The sequence below is a fragment of the Solanum pennellii genome, chromosome 8 (assembly GCF_001406875.1).
Source record: "Solanum pennellii chromosome 8, SPENNV200".
NCBI classification, from domain to species: domain Eukaryota; kingdom Viridiplantae; phylum Streptophyta; class Magnoliopsida; order Solanales; family Solanaceae; genus Solanum; species Solanum pennellii.
In genome coordinates this window covers 17,081,751-17,098,185 of record NC_028644.1, presented here as the reverse complement: position 1 = coordinate 17,098,185, position 16,435 = coordinate 17,081,751, and the positions used below count along the sequence as shown (strand labels likewise).

The 16,435-nt window shown below is 35.0% G+C and overlaps 1 protein-coding gene and 2 long non-coding RNA genes across 3 annotated transcripts; 2 read left to right on the top strand and 1 right to left on the bottom strand.

The window, feature by feature from the left end:
• Positions 1-8,874: 8,874 nt before the first annotated feature.
• LOC114078325 lies at positions 8,875-11,446 on the top strand. The gene is made up of 4 exons (XM_027918946.1): positions 8,875-9,594; positions 9,688-10,635; positions 10,725-10,880; positions 10,961-11,446. Exons 1-4 carry the CDS (start codon positions 9,190-9,192, stop codon positions 11,195-11,197), a joined length of 1,746 nt encoding a protein of 581 aa, XP_027774747.1. The 5' UTR covers positions 8,875-9,189; the 3' UTR covers positions 11,198-11,446.
• A 33-nt stretch (positions 11,447-11,479) lies between these two features.
• On the bottom strand, positions 11,480-12,119 carry LOC114078326. The gene is made up of 2 exons (XR_003579937.1): positions 11,967-12,119; positions 11,480-11,878 (listed from the first exon to the last, which is right to left on the bottom strand). It is a non-coding gene; the product is annotated as an uncharacterized LOC114078326 (long non-coding RNA).
• Positions 12,120-12,652: 533 nt separating this feature from the next.
• LOC114078283 lies at positions 12,653-15,209 on the top strand. Its single transcript, XR_003579873.1, has 2 exons — positions 12,653-13,380; positions 14,555-15,209. It is a non-coding gene; the product is annotated as an uncharacterized LOC114078283 (long non-coding RNA).
• The last annotated feature ends 1,226 nt before the right edge of the window (positions 15,210-16,435 follow it).

The window sequence follows — 16,435 nt, the reverse complement described above, 5'->3', positions numbered from 1 at the left end:
CCCCCCCAAAAAAATTCGTCCACGAATGACACCTTGAAAATTAATAGTCAAACACAATGACGCAATAGTATCATCCCATATTGTATGCATCATTTTATAATACAAGCACCCAACCAAGGAAACATTACTTCCAAGCTAGACGTATTGAATGCAACATAAAATTCATGAATGAAATGTAAGAACCCCAAAATGAACTAGGTTAAACTATATGCTATAATTTGTGTGATGAGTGAATAAGGTGTTAAAATTATGAATAATAGCTTTAGAAGTTACTTTAAGAGTTCGGAAGTCAAACGTAGAAACTAGTCTTTTGGTGTGGTAGTGTGTCCTTGTTTGTTGTGCATGTTTTACGGTTTTGTTTGGTGTCTAAAAGCAGTGGCGATGAACCTAAATCTTAGAGGTACATGTTTAGTGTGAAAATGGCTGAGCGAAATTCCCAAAGAACCAAACAAAGGGTCCTTGAGGAGGACCCAAGACTTAGGCAAGGGTCTGCAAGCCAGCGTGCAAGCGGCCTTTATTTGGAGGATAGGGCGCGTCGTGTAGCCCTCACTTAAAGGGAAAAAAGGTTTCTATGTGAAGAGGTCTCAACACGAACAATTCTGCCTCAAATTAAATTCCAGAACAATGATTTGGAAGTGTCCCCTCTAGGCGCAGTCATGTTTCAGATCTAGTCGCGTCATTTTAAAGTCAAATTATACTTGGTTAAAAGGTAAAATTAGTGTAGGGTAGTATTGGGGACTTATTATAAATAGTTTTAGAGTAATTTTTAACCCTTATTCAGCAATATAAATAAAACCCTTAAGTTGAAATCAAAAGCTCTCCATTCTCTTTCTCCAAAGACTTCATTGATGAAGCTATGGAGTTCCAAGGAAGACGGCCCAATTCTGCAAGTTTTAAACACAAATTTCGTTGGATTTATACCAATAAGGTATAGTGATTTATTGTTGATTTTTCTTTCATTCAAGGAGAAAATTCCACACGTTTTTAAAAGATCTTCCAAAACCATAAAATCCTATTTTGAATATAAGCATGAGTTCTTGCATGAAAAGGTTTAAATTGATATTTTATGGCTTTATCAATGTTAATTGAATGTTTTAAGATCACAAACTTCATGACCTATGTAGTCCTTGAATTCCTAATTTGACTCTAATGTGAGTGAACTAATCATGGCTTAATTGTATTGAATCCATGGGTAGATGATTATGGGCTATTGATTTATACATTGATCACGGTTAGAATCGTTCATAGCTTGCCTTATAATGTTAATATCTATATTAAGTATTGATGGATCATAGATATAGTTGAATGGTTGGCTTAGTCTTATGTAAATTGATATTGGAAAGATCTCTTGTAATGTGATTTGTTGGGAAGGCTAAGGAATGGTGATTATGGCTATTGGAAGGTGGTGAATTTACCTAATTTCTTTGTTAATTATTTAATTGATATTAAATTGTCATTTTTTTGTATGGTCCACTTATAATGGAGGTGTTTAATTATTGTACTCTTCATAGCCTTGTCGACATTATATTGTGAAATATGGTATGATCAAGATAATGTATGCATAAAGATATAAAGTGAATCTGCTCATGTGATGTCTATATGATCTTTTATGGGTGATATAAGGCAATGACTGGATAGCTTTATAATTTTTAATATATATTGTTTATGGCCTAGGGAGATCCTTTATAGAATGATGTTGTATCTTGTGTTAGTAGACTAGTTTTACCTACTTGGTATTTTGAGCTATATTGAATAAATGGTATGATGAATGTGGTGTATTGACTTGGTAGTCATCATCACCCTCGTCTTGATTGAATGAAAGAATGAATGTCTAGGATCGGTAGACCTAAAATAGGTAGTCTTCAACGAAAGACATTGATCGAACTTTGAATATGATAAGAAGGTTAAGAATACAAAACCTTGAATAATAAAAAGAAGGTCAATAAAGAAGCCTTGATAGGTTGACCTAGATGGTGCCCTTTTTGAGTGGAACGATAGACATAGAGAGTGGTCGGTCGGAACGGTATGAGACTACATTTAAGAAAGTCATAAGAGCTATCCTAATAGACATTGATCGATAGATCCTAGTTAATTTCTTCTTGGTAGTAGTATGTTGAGTTTGTAGGACTTAGAATTGGTACCATCTCAAATACTATTATGTGAAGGAATTACTCTTTAAGAACAAAGACAAAGCACTTAGTGGATATACTTGTGGTAGTAGTTGTAATTGAGATGATACTAGACTTCATAAAATCCCTTGATATTTTGAACAATGTACTAACATGGGATGTGTCCTACTTATACCCTTGGCAAGTAGAACATCTTCCACGGTGTGGGGTATTTATGACACCGGATTCCATACCTAGCTAGTGTGGACTATGTATTTTAATGCTTATTCTCATCATATGGTATGTGCAATCTAGTGTTGTAGAATTTCTACAATGTATATGTAGTTAAATGGGACTCTATCTGCACATGAAACGAGTATGCTTTGAAGATGCTACAGTGAGTTCCCTAGGTCTTCCAAGATCATTTTGCTAAGTCCTCTAATTGTTTACTTGTCATTAAATGGCTCTAATGAATAATGTTCACTTAGTGAAGTTAAGATGAATAGAAAGGTTCTTATCTAGGGTAGCTTTGAGGATAACTTATGTGTTCTTGAAAAGGGTGAATTGGCGGTTTCTTCATGTCTTACTCAGGTGAGTTTTGGAGTAACTTTAGGGAGGGAATCTAAAGTGATGAAAGGTTACAGAATGTATATGGAATATGTCTTACATATGATTGTTGACTTGTACTATGTCTTTTAAACTTTTATGATGAAGGTTCTATCAAAATAGCATGAAAGCATATGTTAAATTAAATGGCCCTTTTTTCATGGTTTTTTTGCATGTTCACCATACTTAGTGTATTCAATGTGCTAATTATATATGTTTTCTATGTCTACATGTGTATGTGGCAAGTAAAGATATTTTTAGAAGTTTAAGCTTGGAAAATTGAATTCTCTTAAAATTGGTCGGTTCTAATATGTTCGAGGACATGGAATATGTTTTAGTTTCCTTTTCTTCAGAGAAATTGCAATAGACTATGGGTTTCTTTTCAAATTGATGTAAGGATTGTTACCTCATGATATTATACGTGTCTAAGATGACTTATGGCAAGACTTAGTTCTTTCCTATATCTCTATAAAAGAGTTTTACAATTATTGTGAAAAGTTTTAAGTCATCACTACTTTTCATATATATGTGATGAATGAATGCTAAGAGGCTTGTACAAGACATTCGAGAGGTCGAGTTTGCCGCGTAATGGCTTGGGGGTGCTCCCGGGTCGTTACAAGAAACATATTACTCATTTCCAAGGAGGAATTAACATCTCTCAGCTACAACATTCCCAACATAGACTCATTATGTCTAAAATGAACATTTACTCAAGATGTTATGACAAGAGCAACACAGTATAACTACATCAATTCTAGCAAGGCCTACACACATTCATACACATCATCATAACAAGGATAATATAAAGTACATCATAACAAGTCAAAAGACAAGAAATCTAGAAATGTTTCTAAACTTTTAAATGAAGCACATTAAAGAAAGGGACATGAGGTGATAACACTTGATCTTGTTTTCTTGGAGCATAGAACCTATTTTTCTTTTAAGGCTCAACGCCTACTCCATTTGGAGAAACTTTCTTACTTTATCTTATATTAGCCTTTGCCTTAGGGAAATCTTAATTCATGTGACCACTCTCACCACATCAAAAATAATCATCTCTACCGGACAAACACCTACCCTCATGCCTCTTACCACACCTAGAACAAATATACCATAGGGTGTCACTACCTTTCCCTCGTTCATGTTTTAGACACCTTCTCATCCTTATACTTAGGAGAATTAGAATAACCTTGTCCCGAGAACTTTTGTCAATTCATACAATGGCCATGTCCGTAAAACCTATCATAAAAAGACTTATCCACTTCGAACCTATAAATATTCCTTTCACTAACTTTCTCCTTCTTGAGTTTTGACTCCTCTATTTGTTAGGGAAACAACATGAGACGAGAAATATCCATATCATTAAAAATAATTTTGATACGATATTCTTTCTCTACCAAGTCGGATACTCCCATCATAAACCTTTTCATCAACTTCCTAGGATTGGCTACAAATCATGACACATAATTAGAAAAAAGACTTCAGAGAGTACTTAAAACTCATATTTACTTTCTTGGGGCTGATAAAATTCTTCAAACTTTTCTTTCCTCGACTCCCGGGGAACGAATCTATCTAGAAATTCCAACTTGAAAGCTTCCCACACTATTGGGCCCACTCTCAAAGGCCAATTATCCTTCCATTGCTCATATCAAATTTGGGCAACATCTTTCAATTGATAAGCGGATAGATCTACCTTCTTAATGGAACACACTCTTATGATTGCAAGAACCTCATAAACCTCATCTATGAACCCATTTGGATCTTCTTTGACCTTAGAGCCATAGAACATAGTTGGGGTCATTCTCAAGAACTAACTTAACCTAGAAGCACTCATTCATACTATAGGGTTGGCCAGAGCCACCACCTCTCTATTAGCTTGCGTCGTCAAGGCTTAGGCCAATAATTGCATTGATGTCTTAAGCTCACCAAGAGTAGCATTCCCTATTGGAGGGTCTTTTGGAATTTGAGGAGGTACTTAGTGTTTATCTTGAGGAGGATCTTGGTTTAGAACATGCAAAGGAATCTGTTGTTCCTCTTCACCATCCTGAAATCTCTTAGAATTTACTCTAGTATTTGCCATAAGTTGAAAGATCATAGGCAAACATTAGAAGATAGACCTACTAGAGCTAAACCTCAATGGCCCGACAAAGAGAATTAATGAATGAGATTGCTCATATGAATCGAATAAACTCCTATTTATGAAATGTGTCGCCACTCACACCTATGAACAAGACTTTACTTAGATGAGTTTTCACATCCTAAGACCATTTAACAACCTTATGCTCTAAGACCAACTTTGTCACAACCCAAGAGCACCCAGTAGTCTTAATATGGTGTATTAGATCTTAAATAGATCTTATACAACACCGAAGCGTTCATTACATAAAAGAATAGAAAATGTGGAAGAATATAAATTTTCTTTAAGACATATCTTAAAAGGATTTCGTAAAAACAGAAGCTTTTCTAATGACATTGTCTCAAGCCATTAATGAATGAGTACATGAATAAAAGTCTTGTGAAGCATCCCATACAAAGTCTTAAACATAAAAGTAATGATATAAAAGGAACATAAAGTTTGTCCTCGAAGTTATAAGGACTCACCACTTCATTGATTCTTCAAATTCCTTGGAACTCTACCCTCCAAGCAACTCAAAGCTCGCACCTAGCATTTGGTTAGAAAATAGGCAATATGCATATGTACAAAGGTACTAACTATGAAAGCTAACATAACATTGTAAGAGAATCTAAAATTGATAGACAACATAAGACATAAGCATGAGAGATAATAACATAATCATAACATATCAAGATAACATAAAGCATTCATAGGTTCATACTTCAAGCATTAGTCTTTCATACTCAAGTAAACCACTTGATAAACTACCTCCAAGTATGCTTGGGTAAAACCAAGATAGCATCCCATAATATTACCTTACCTAAGTACCTCTCTTTGGTCATTGTTTGTCATATTCCACCTGCATAATCAATGCTTAGGTTATCATGACATAAGAACACTATTTTCCTAAGTCACCTCAAGGTACACTTCTTCAATGCATGTTGGACATCCCATTCTAGCACACATACTAAGCATATCTTATAGTAACCCTATTGATGTGTTACTATTAAATACTTAACTAAATACCTACTTCTTATTAAGAAGAAATTAACAACTTAAGTCGTTCGTATCATGGAAGGCAACTATAGGACCTACGCTTAAAGTCATACTTGTGTCATGTATGTATGAAATCTCATTCTATCATTATCACGAGGTTCTCACTAGCTTACTCAATGTGAAATATCTTTCATACAAGTTTATCAAAAGATATCAAAATATCATGCTAGACTTGTCTACCATGGAAAATATCTATTCATGAAATCCAAGCTATCATAGGAAGGTTACAGGTACCAACCTAGCCACCGTGCAACCACTCATAAAGATGCAAGCTATCCATAAGGGAGTATAAATCCTCAACCTGAGTTATCCTTGGGAGAGTCGCATGTCTCAACACTAAGCTACCATTAAATAGTTTTGGTCTAACAAAGTTAAGCTATTATGAAGGCATTCTAGTCGTGCTACTTCTAACTACCCTAGGGGAGTATCGATCCTCAATCCTAGGCTACCTTGCCTATACTAATGAAAGCTACCATGACAAGAATTCTACGAATGCAAGATCAAGCTAACAATGGGGGAGTGTTGACACCCAAATTTTGACCCTCTCCGATAAATTAATTGACAATTTTCTTAATTAAAAACCACTTAAAATAATTAGATTTTCATAAAGTTTAAATTAATTTTCAAATTAATTTTAATGGACCTCTTCGCTTTTCATTATATATATTTGGTTTTCAAAAATTATGTGTATAGTTATAATATCGTGATTATTCAAAAATCATCTCAAAAAGGTTTTATTGGTTTAATTATCTCGCAACTAAGTCGATTATTTTAATCGTTAAACTTAAGAAGCTTATCTATTTAATTTAGGCAAAAGTATTCATTACCCCCCTGAACTTGAAGCTTTTTATACAATGTACACCTAAACTTTATTTTGTTTTAATTACCCCCCTGAACTTGCTTATTCATCCTACACGTACACCTTTTCCGTCCACTCAATATGATTGTGTCTACACGCGCATGACACGTAGATAAATAATTTACCACCTAGATAAATAATTTGCCACCTAGATAATTATTATGTTACCTAGATAATACCGACCTTCAAATGTAAACTTCTGAAAGAAGCTTCTCGATTTTCTCTGAACCTCTCTTTGATCTTCCCTAAACCTATCTTTGATCTTCCCTAAACCTCTCTTTGATCTTCCCTAAACCTCTGACGAAAGTGTAATCGACAAAGTAACGGGTAGATTTGTGCCATTAGAGAGTTCGTGAAGTTTTTGGTCGATTTTCTCTAAACCTCTCTTTGATTTTCCCTAAATCTCTCTTTGATTTTCTCTAAACCTCTCACGAAAGTGTAATCGACAAAGTAACGAGTAGATTTGGCAAGTGTATTCGACAAAGTAACGGTAGATTTGTGCCAGTTGCAGTTCGTGAAGTGTTTGGTCGTTTTTCTTTGGATCTTGTCTGAAATTGTGTCTACAAGTAAGTGATTATCCACTCGATTTCGCGTAGTCTTGATGTATTGTTGTCTGTTTTCTTTACTTTTTCATACATATTTTGCCTATTTTGCCTATTTCGTTTAACGTTTCGCCATAGTTTCCGATTGAGTTTCCGATTAGGGGTCTAATACTTTTCAACTAGAATTTTCACTTAATGAATGTATTATTATGAAGCTTTTTACCTTATTCATGCATGAAATTTAGGCTTTTTGGTAAAATTAAGGTTCTAAGTATTAGGGTTTCTGGTATTGTTAAATGGTGGGGTATTTTATAATTGGCAGCCTTTATAATTTGTTTAAGTATATTGTGTGGGATGCCTATTGTATGTTGTTGAGTAATACATCTACTATCCTAAGTACCAATTGTTGCTTATGTTTTGGTGTTATTATATATGTTTCGATTTTGTTGCTTGCATTGTACAATATACTGATTATTATTGTGGTTATAGGTTGACAGTATGACTAGTAAGTACCTCAATTTAAGGTTCAAATTTGGGGGTATGTTGGTGAGTGAGGTAGGTCCAGTATATGTTGGGGGTAGGACTGCATATGTAGACAATGTGGATGAAGATCATTTATCAATTCCTGAACTTGCAGATTATGCTAAGTCTTTTGGGATTAGTAAGTTAGGAAAAACATATGCAGCTCCATCTCTAGGGGGTGATTTGGTGGAATTGAAAAATGACATGGACATTTGTAGCATGGCATTATTTATGCATGATGGGGACACAATAGATATTTATGTGTGTGATAACACTATTCTGGATGATGTGGGTCCCAGTGAAGGTCAAATTAGTCAATCTTTAAGTCAAGTGGTTGAGTCTTTTAATTCACATGGGGAATCTCTAACTGCACAACCAAAAAAATCAGATCTAGGTTTAGGTTCCTCTTCTTCCTTTCCAGCTACTGAAAGACTTGAAAATGATGGGATTGCAAGGGTCGAACAAGAATGCCAACAAGAAAGTGATGATGATTATTCTTCAATAGATTGGACTGATACTGAAGAAGAAGTTGAACCAACTATCCAACAAGGAACTGAACCTTCTATTCAACAAGAAGTTGAGCCAACTACCCAAGAAAATGCAGAGGAAGACATAGACAGTGATTCTGTCTGTTCTGACCAGTCTATTGACTATGGTAGTGATGTGCATGAGGAGTTGAGAATTGTTAAGGAAGATGTGAGAAAACTTAGAGAAAGTAGGAGGAGAAAGAAGAAGGAAAAACCAAAAGGTTTTTTAGGTGAAGTTGGATTTGATGAAGGGTATGAGGATATTGAAAAAGGGAAAAAGAATTTCAAGGGTAAGCTAACAGAGGATGAGCCATACTATGACAGTTCTGACTGTGATAGTTTTCAAAGTGATGAAGAAGAACCTGTTTCTGATGATGAACTTGAAGGAGGGAGTTTAAGGGGGAGAAAGAAGAGTAATAGGGTGGTATATGATTCTTCTTGTGATATTGTAATATGGCAGTGTGGTTTGATATTTGAAAGTGTAAAGCAATTTAGAGAGGCAGTTACAAAATATGCTATAAAAAAGGGGGTTGAGTTAGATAAGTATGTGAATGAGAGTACTAGAGTGAGAGTGAAGTGTAAAAGTGGTTGTCCATGGCTGTTGTATGCAAGCAAGGAAGGAAGGAGTGAGAACTTTACTATCAAGACATACAATCCAAGGCACAAATGTACCAGGACCACCAATAATATTTTGTGTAATTCAAAGTTCTTATGCAAGTATCTGAAAGATAGGATTATTTCTCAACCTAGTATAAAAGGGTGGGAGATACAAGAATTGGTGAGGAAAGAGTTGAATGTTCATGTAGGCAAGGCAGTTTGTTTAAAAACAAGAAAAATTATTTTAAAGGAAATTATGGGAGATCATGTGGCAGAATTTAACAGAATCCTAGACTACAAGGATATGTTACTCCAAACAAATCCTGGTAGCACTTGTGTTGTGAAGCTTAAAGATTCAGAATCAGGAAATGGGATGAAACAATTTCACTCTTTTTATATTTGTTTTGATGCTATGAAAAAGGGTTTTCAACAAGGATGCAGAAGATGTATAGGGCTAGATGGGTGTTTTCTAAAGGGAATTTGTAGGGGTCAACTTTTGGTAGCTGTTGCTAAAGATGCAAACAACCAAATGTATCCAATAGCATGGGCAGTAATTGATACTGAAAGCAAGTTGACATGGAAATGGTTCATGACCATTCTGAAAGATGATCTTAATCTAGGAAATGGTTCCCAGCTAACTATCATTAGTGATATGCAAAAGGTAATTGAATATCTTTCTTTTGTTTATGTTTCATGTAATTGCTAATTTAATTTGACTAAAATTTAACTTGCTTTTTTTGCTTTGCAACTACAGGGACTAATAGCTGCTGTAGATGAACTATTTCCAGAATGTGAGCACAGAATGTGTGCTAGACACATATTAGCAAATTGGTCACAAAACTTCAGAGGCTTAGAGAGAAGAAAGAAATTTTGGGCTTGTGCTAGATCAACATTTGAGGCACAATTTAAGTACAATATAAATGCCCTGTCCAAGCTGGGAATAGGTATTGTTGAATCCCTTATCAAATACAACAAGGAGACATGGTGTAAAGCTTTTATTCAAACATTTTCAAAGTGTGATAGCATAGATAACAACATGGCAGAGAGTTTCAATTCTTGGATCTTGGGACCTAGGAACAAGACCATTGTAACTATGTTGGAAGAAATTAGAGTTAAGGTGATGAGTAGAGTGAGTAAGTCAAGAGCATTTGCTGAAACATGGACAGATGGAATATCTCCAATGGCAATGATGGTATTCAATACAAATGTAACAAGATCAATGCAGTGCAACATTGAATGGAATGGTGATGTTGGATTTGAAGTGTTAGAAGGGGTATACAAGCATACTGTGAACTTGGGTCAACAAAAATGTAGTTGCAGATCATGGGAATTAAAAGGTATCCCATGTGCACATGGTATAGCAGCAATGAACCACTTGAACATGGATGCATCACAAGCAATATCTAGTTGGTATAGAAAAGACACATATATGAAGACATATTCTCATTTCATTCAACCAGTCCCAAACATGGAAATGTGGCCTGAAAGTAGAAACCCAATGGTTGAACCACCTGAGGCAAGACAAATGCCTGGTAGGCCACCAAAGAACAGAAGAAGAGAAATTGGTGAAGTGAGAAAAGCTGGAAAGTTGCCAAGAATGGGGACAGTAATGACATGTTCACTTTGCAAAGGACCAAATCATAACAAGAGAAATTGTCCAAAAAATCCTAAAACTAAGTCTACACCAACACCCACTCAAGAGGTACATTCATATTAATTTGCTTTTATAAATTATGTTAGATTACTTATTAAATTTAATGTCTTGTTGTGTTCTTTTTCCAATCATATTAGTCCACCACTGGAAAAAAGAGGGGTAGAGGTCATTATGAAAGAACAAGCACCAGTAAGACTGGTACAAGAAGAGGTGCAGGAAGTGGTTACAAGAAGAGGCCTAAAGTTGTTGGACAAGGTGTATTTGTTGCTGATACTGGATATACGTGTATTAATGTAAGTGTCTTATAAACTGTCAAAATTATATTTGTCTTCTAAATGTGAATCCCAAAATAACTATGTAGTTGATATTGCAGCAAGGATTGTCTAGCAGAAGGAGGGTTAATACTGGTGTGGTGAGTTCTGCACATGTGACAGGTGATATTGGTTTTAAACCTACCAAGGGACTGAAGTGGAAAGGCAAACAGGCCATGACTCAAAGACAACTTCAAGTCGAAAGTGTTGTGCGTCGTATTCAAACCAGATCAAAAGCTGATGGCATTCAAACAAGGTCACAAGCCAAAGGAAAATCACTCTCAAAGAAAACTTCTTAGTTGTGTGGTTGTGGTGTCCAACCAAACTTGAAATAGTGTTTTATGTGGTTTTATGTGTTGATGAATCTATGGTTGTTCAAACAAACTTAAAGTAGTTACTGTTTTATGTTTTGCTAGTTAACTTAAGTTATTGTGGTTGTTGGTTGGTGCTTGTGTGGTTATTCAACTAACCTTAAAGTAGTGATTGTTTTATGTTTTGCTAGTTAACTTAAGTTATTGTGGTTGTTGGTTGAAACAATGAAACACTATGATGCTTCTTTTTTATGATCAAGAAAGCACTAGTTATGTTATGTTTGTTGCCTTCATGTTATTATTTCATGGTATCATAGTACCCATTACATGTAATTGTATTGATCAGCAAAAACAGCAAAAACATACATTAATAGAATACCAAACCAAACTAATCCACAAAATGAGTTCCTAGTTCTGTTGAACAAGGAACACCAAACCAAACTAATAACAATTGCATTAAAAAAATATTCAACAACAAACTAAATAAAAGAACAATATCACATTGCATATCAAACTAATACCCAAAATCAGTTTCAATATCCATTTGCACTTGAGCTGTTCTTCTTGTTTGTTGGTTTTCTTCAACAAACCCAAAATTACAATATTCGCTTGGGTCGGAAATTCAGGATCATACCAATCGAAAAACTTACAAGAATTTCGAAATGAGGACTGCATTCATAAAATCAAAGTTAAAAAAATGAAATTGCATAATACGAAGTTGTCAAATAAAAAGCAAAAAAGGAGTAACAATACATACCCCATAGTGTCTACAACCGAAAAATCTTCGTCCGGGATTGTCATTTGTCCATGAAATTTTCAGAATTGGAGGAGCCCCACATAAACAAACAAGTCTCCTGCTATTGTTCATGAATTTAGCAATAACAATTAAAACAAAAAAAGTGAGAAAAATCTGAAATTTGAAAAAGGGAGAAGGGATGAAGAAGAATAAATAGGTAGAGAATAGAGAGAGAAAAAATCTTAAAATAACCCAAATATTAAAGAAAAAATAGATTTTTACTAATATTACCGTTGTAAATTTATGATGTGGCAAAAAATTGCTGTCTCACGCGCCGTCTAGAGTTTGATTTCAGTTTCTATGCCAGGTGGACGGAAAAGGTGTACGTGTAGGATGAACAAGCAAGTTCAGGGGGGTAATTAAAACAAAATAAAGTTTAGGTGTACATTGTATAAAAAGCTTCAAGTTCAGGGGGGTAATGAATACTTTTGCCATTTAATTTATATTAATCCATTCGCTCTAGTTACTCAATAATGTAATTTGCCTGGACAACCATTTTGGGCCATTTATAAAAAATATCCTTTTTCTAATCCAGCCCAACTCGCCTGATTTTATTTCCATAATTTGTCCCATGCATTTCAATCAAGCAGCCCACCTATCTTCAAAGCCCTGCAATCCCATTTAAGCTTCAGCCAGCCCAACTCTAAATCCTTTCAGCCCGGCCCATATTTGTTTTCTTCCTCGATAAGAACTCAGAAACATTGGTGTCGATTCTGCGATTGATTTTCCTCACTCGCTACCAGATTAACGCGACCCTCATGACTTGTCGCCTTCCTCTAACATCTCCAAAGTTGAAACCCAACTGTGCCAAGCGCGTGACCGCGAGTGGACAACCCAGTACCCTGCACTCTTTTGTCTCCTTCCTCTTCGACTTCGCTCGTACATTTCCTGCAGTTGGCTCTCGTCCTTGGCTCGCGTGGACGGGTGCCATGTCAAGCTTCAAGGATGACGGATCTATCCCAGTCGTCCATCTCTCTCCAAATCTGTTGGGAAGAAAGAATCATTTCAGAATATTCTCTAAATTTGAGGGGATAAGGTTTTGTGGCTGAGACGATTCTACCCTTTCCCCCCATTTTTGAAAACCTAGTCCCCTTCCAATATAATGTTCAGTTGGTTCTTTGGAGCAAGGGGATTTTTTTTTTTTTTGGATTTTTTTTCGACTGATACTCTTATCTTGGTTTAAAAATTTCATAGCGAGAAATATTCATGACATACTAAAGAAGATACAGGGAGGAGTGTATACATAAAGGATTCTTTTTGGCTCAAAGTTTCAGACCTGTCTTTCTGATTTCCTACTTGTTTGTTTGTATTTCGAGATTTTTAGAGAAATCTCCGCCTTCCCAACTCGTTTTGTCCGTTTGCTGCTCCTCGAAAGGTAACGTTTGGCTCATTTAACGCGATTTACTCTTAGTATGCATTCATTTGGTTTTTACTTGTACAAGCAGGCCTATATGTGGGTGTTCGAAGTATTTTGATGCATCATTAACTGCTATAGTAGTGATAGGTTCAATTTTGACAGCCCTTGTTTGTTCAGTTTGTTTTCAAGAGATGTTAACGATTATTTCGTGTTATATGGCTGCATGTATCCCTCTTGCATTTTGTTGGTATGCTCACCTTGAAAGGTCATTTCATTCATTTGTTAGTATTCACACCGCTGTTCATATTTCTTTGCGTAAGTTTCAAACGCTTTATATGTCTTAAGGGTGTCCGAGGAATTGTCATGGTGGTTTTGGGGTATGGTTCGACTCATCTTTTTATTGAATTTGTGAATTTGTTGTCGCTTTTAGCTTGTGTCTGCTTTAGCTTGGCAGAGTTTGTTTCTGTTCTCTTTTTGTTTCGTAAGAATCGAGATTGCTTTCATGTTGTTTATCGATTAGACGATATGGAGTCTTGGCTTAAAATAGCTTAATATAATAAGCTTTGATCGATTTCTTTCCTCTCTTTTGAATATTGATCTATAGAAGCATATATGTTATTTGTTTGGCTCTTTGAAAATGGCTTTGGCATGAAGCATGCCCATTATGAGGATTAATGATATTTCATGATATTTTTTGTGGAATAAGATACCTCTAGTGTCGGACTGATTGATGTGTTAGCTATAGAAATTTTTTTCTTTCATTTTCATACTTGGTCTCCATCTTCCTCCCTCCCTCTTCCTGTAAACATATTCATATCCATATTTGAGGGTGTCCTCCAGTAGCTCCTGTGCACAAGGAAAGGTTTAGTCAATTAACTTGAGCTTGATGATGTAATTTTATGTTGAATAGGCCTACCTCTTATATAAACTGCCTTGTGTTCTTTTTAATTTACATTGCCTTGGTTATGTGTATAAATGTAGAAATGTTCTTCATCACTGACTGCTATTTTTTTTTTTTATCCTTTTTATACGTATGTAAATTCGCCATGAGTCCTAATGGACTTCACTCCATATCCTTGCATCCCCTTATTGAGCCGTGAAGGCTCAAACTACCCTCCCTGGTGTTGGTCAGCCTCTGGGAAAGGTGTACAGGTCGAAAACAGCAAATACATTACTGAGAATTAAATTGCAGGTTCCCCGAAGCCTGGAAATGGGATGTTATACTCGTTTTATACACCGATATACAAGTCAAAACATGCATAGGGGGCCAAACTCGAAATTAAGGTTGATAACAGTGAAGATATACTGTTGCAAAATTTTTCCAGCTTTCGAAAGTCGAAGAACAAGTGGATATACCATCTGTATACACTGGTATACAGATGCGTTATACCACAGATAGGTGTAAAACATGAAAATGCGGGTTTAACTTGCAGGGATGTCGAACTCAAGTAAAATGCAGGAACAATGAATAAATACATACATAGAATATAGCCCGTATATATCGATATACACGCTTTATACAGTGATATACAAACATAATGCAGTTCACAGGTTCAAAATACTGAGAAGCAGGTTGAAAAATGCAGAACGTGAAATTCAAGTCGAGACAGATTTTGGGAGTGCAGTAATGGGTGATATACATGGTATATACATCAGATATGCACTTTGTGTATATCTTTCCATTTACAAATAAAAGGAGCCCAAAGGGCTTTAAAAAATAGCCCAGCAGCAGAATTGTAATTAAATAGGCCCAAAATAAAGTCTTGGATACTTTTAGTAATGGGAAAATTGTATATAATAGCAAATTAATAACCTAAAATAAATGGAGTAGCTAGGGTTTGATTTAATTGTGCTCCATAGCAAACGTTAGCCAAAATTTTCCAGGCGCCTCTCTCCCAAAAGTCTCGCTCGCCACTCTCGCTTTATACACACAAGTGTATAATTTCTGTTTCTGTTTTGTATAAAGCGAGAGAAAATTGTATATACACATGCAAAAACATATATCTTCGTGTTATACAATTAATTATACAATTTACAAACATTTTACTACAATTCAATTGTAGACAAATGCAAATTTTATACANAACGAATTATACAATTGCGAATTATACAATTGCAGTGAAATACAATTTTCTCTAGCTTTATACAACAGAAGTGTATATATTGTGTTTCTGTTTTTGTATAAAGCGAGAGAAAAACATATATCTTCTTGCTATACACTTATAATTATGCAATATACATACATTTTAATTCGATTCAATTGTATGCAAAGCAAATTTTATAAAAATATTGCAGCGAAATAGGCAGTGAATTAGACAATTGTGCATTAAACAATTGCAGTGAAATATGATAGCGAATTATACAATTCCAGCTAGGGGTGGGCATTCGTTTTTCGGTTCGGTTCGGTTTTTTTTTTCGGTTTTCGATTTTTATAAATTGCGTACCGAATACCGAACCGAAATATTTCGGTTCAGTTCGGTTTTTGTTAATTCGANGGTTTTTTAATTCGGTTTTTTAATGGGCCTGTTTAGTGGGCTTTTTGAAATTTTAAAGTTTACAATTTTTTGTTTCATTTTTCAACTTAATGGGCTAAAAAGTAAAAATATACAATAAATCAAAGAAGTGCATTACTAATTTACTACCAAATTTCAATATATCAATTATCAATGATTCAAATCTTCAATATGTCATTAGGCATTAACACCGCAAATTTTAAATTCACAATATCACTAAAACACACAATTTGAAATTCACAATGACACTAAAACAAAAGTTGCATTGTAGATTTGTAGTTAATGTCTTCACAAATACAACATAATAACAATCTAACAAGTAACAATAAAGTATTTCATGATCCGTAGAATCAGCCATACTTATTCGACTTTGTCTTTGATCAGCTACACCCATATTTAATTCTGTTTGTTCAGCCATCTATATATATAAAAAAAAGCACAATAAATTCCCAATAACCAGTGTCTAGTAACAAAAACAAAATTACAAAATCAGAAAGAAAAAAAATGAAAAAAATCAAGAAAAAAAATTAAAAAACGAAAAAACATACCTGCTGACTGCT

What these genes read in the sequence shown, in the direction of transcription:
- LOC114078325 (XM_027918946.1), top strand. Translation starts at nt 9,190, where the DNA reads ATGGGAGATCATGTGGCAGAATTTAACAGAATCCTAGACTACAAGGAT. An exon ending in CACCAACACCCACTCAAGAG is followed by an intron (nt 10,636 to 10,724) that starts GTACATTCATAT and finishes CAATCATATTAG; the next exon opens with TCCACCACTGGAAAAAAGAG. An exon ending in CTGGATATACGTGTATTAAT is followed by an intron (nt 10,881 to 10,960) that starts GTAAGTGTCTTA and finishes TTGATATTGCAG; the next exon opens with CAAGGATTGTCTAGCAGAAG.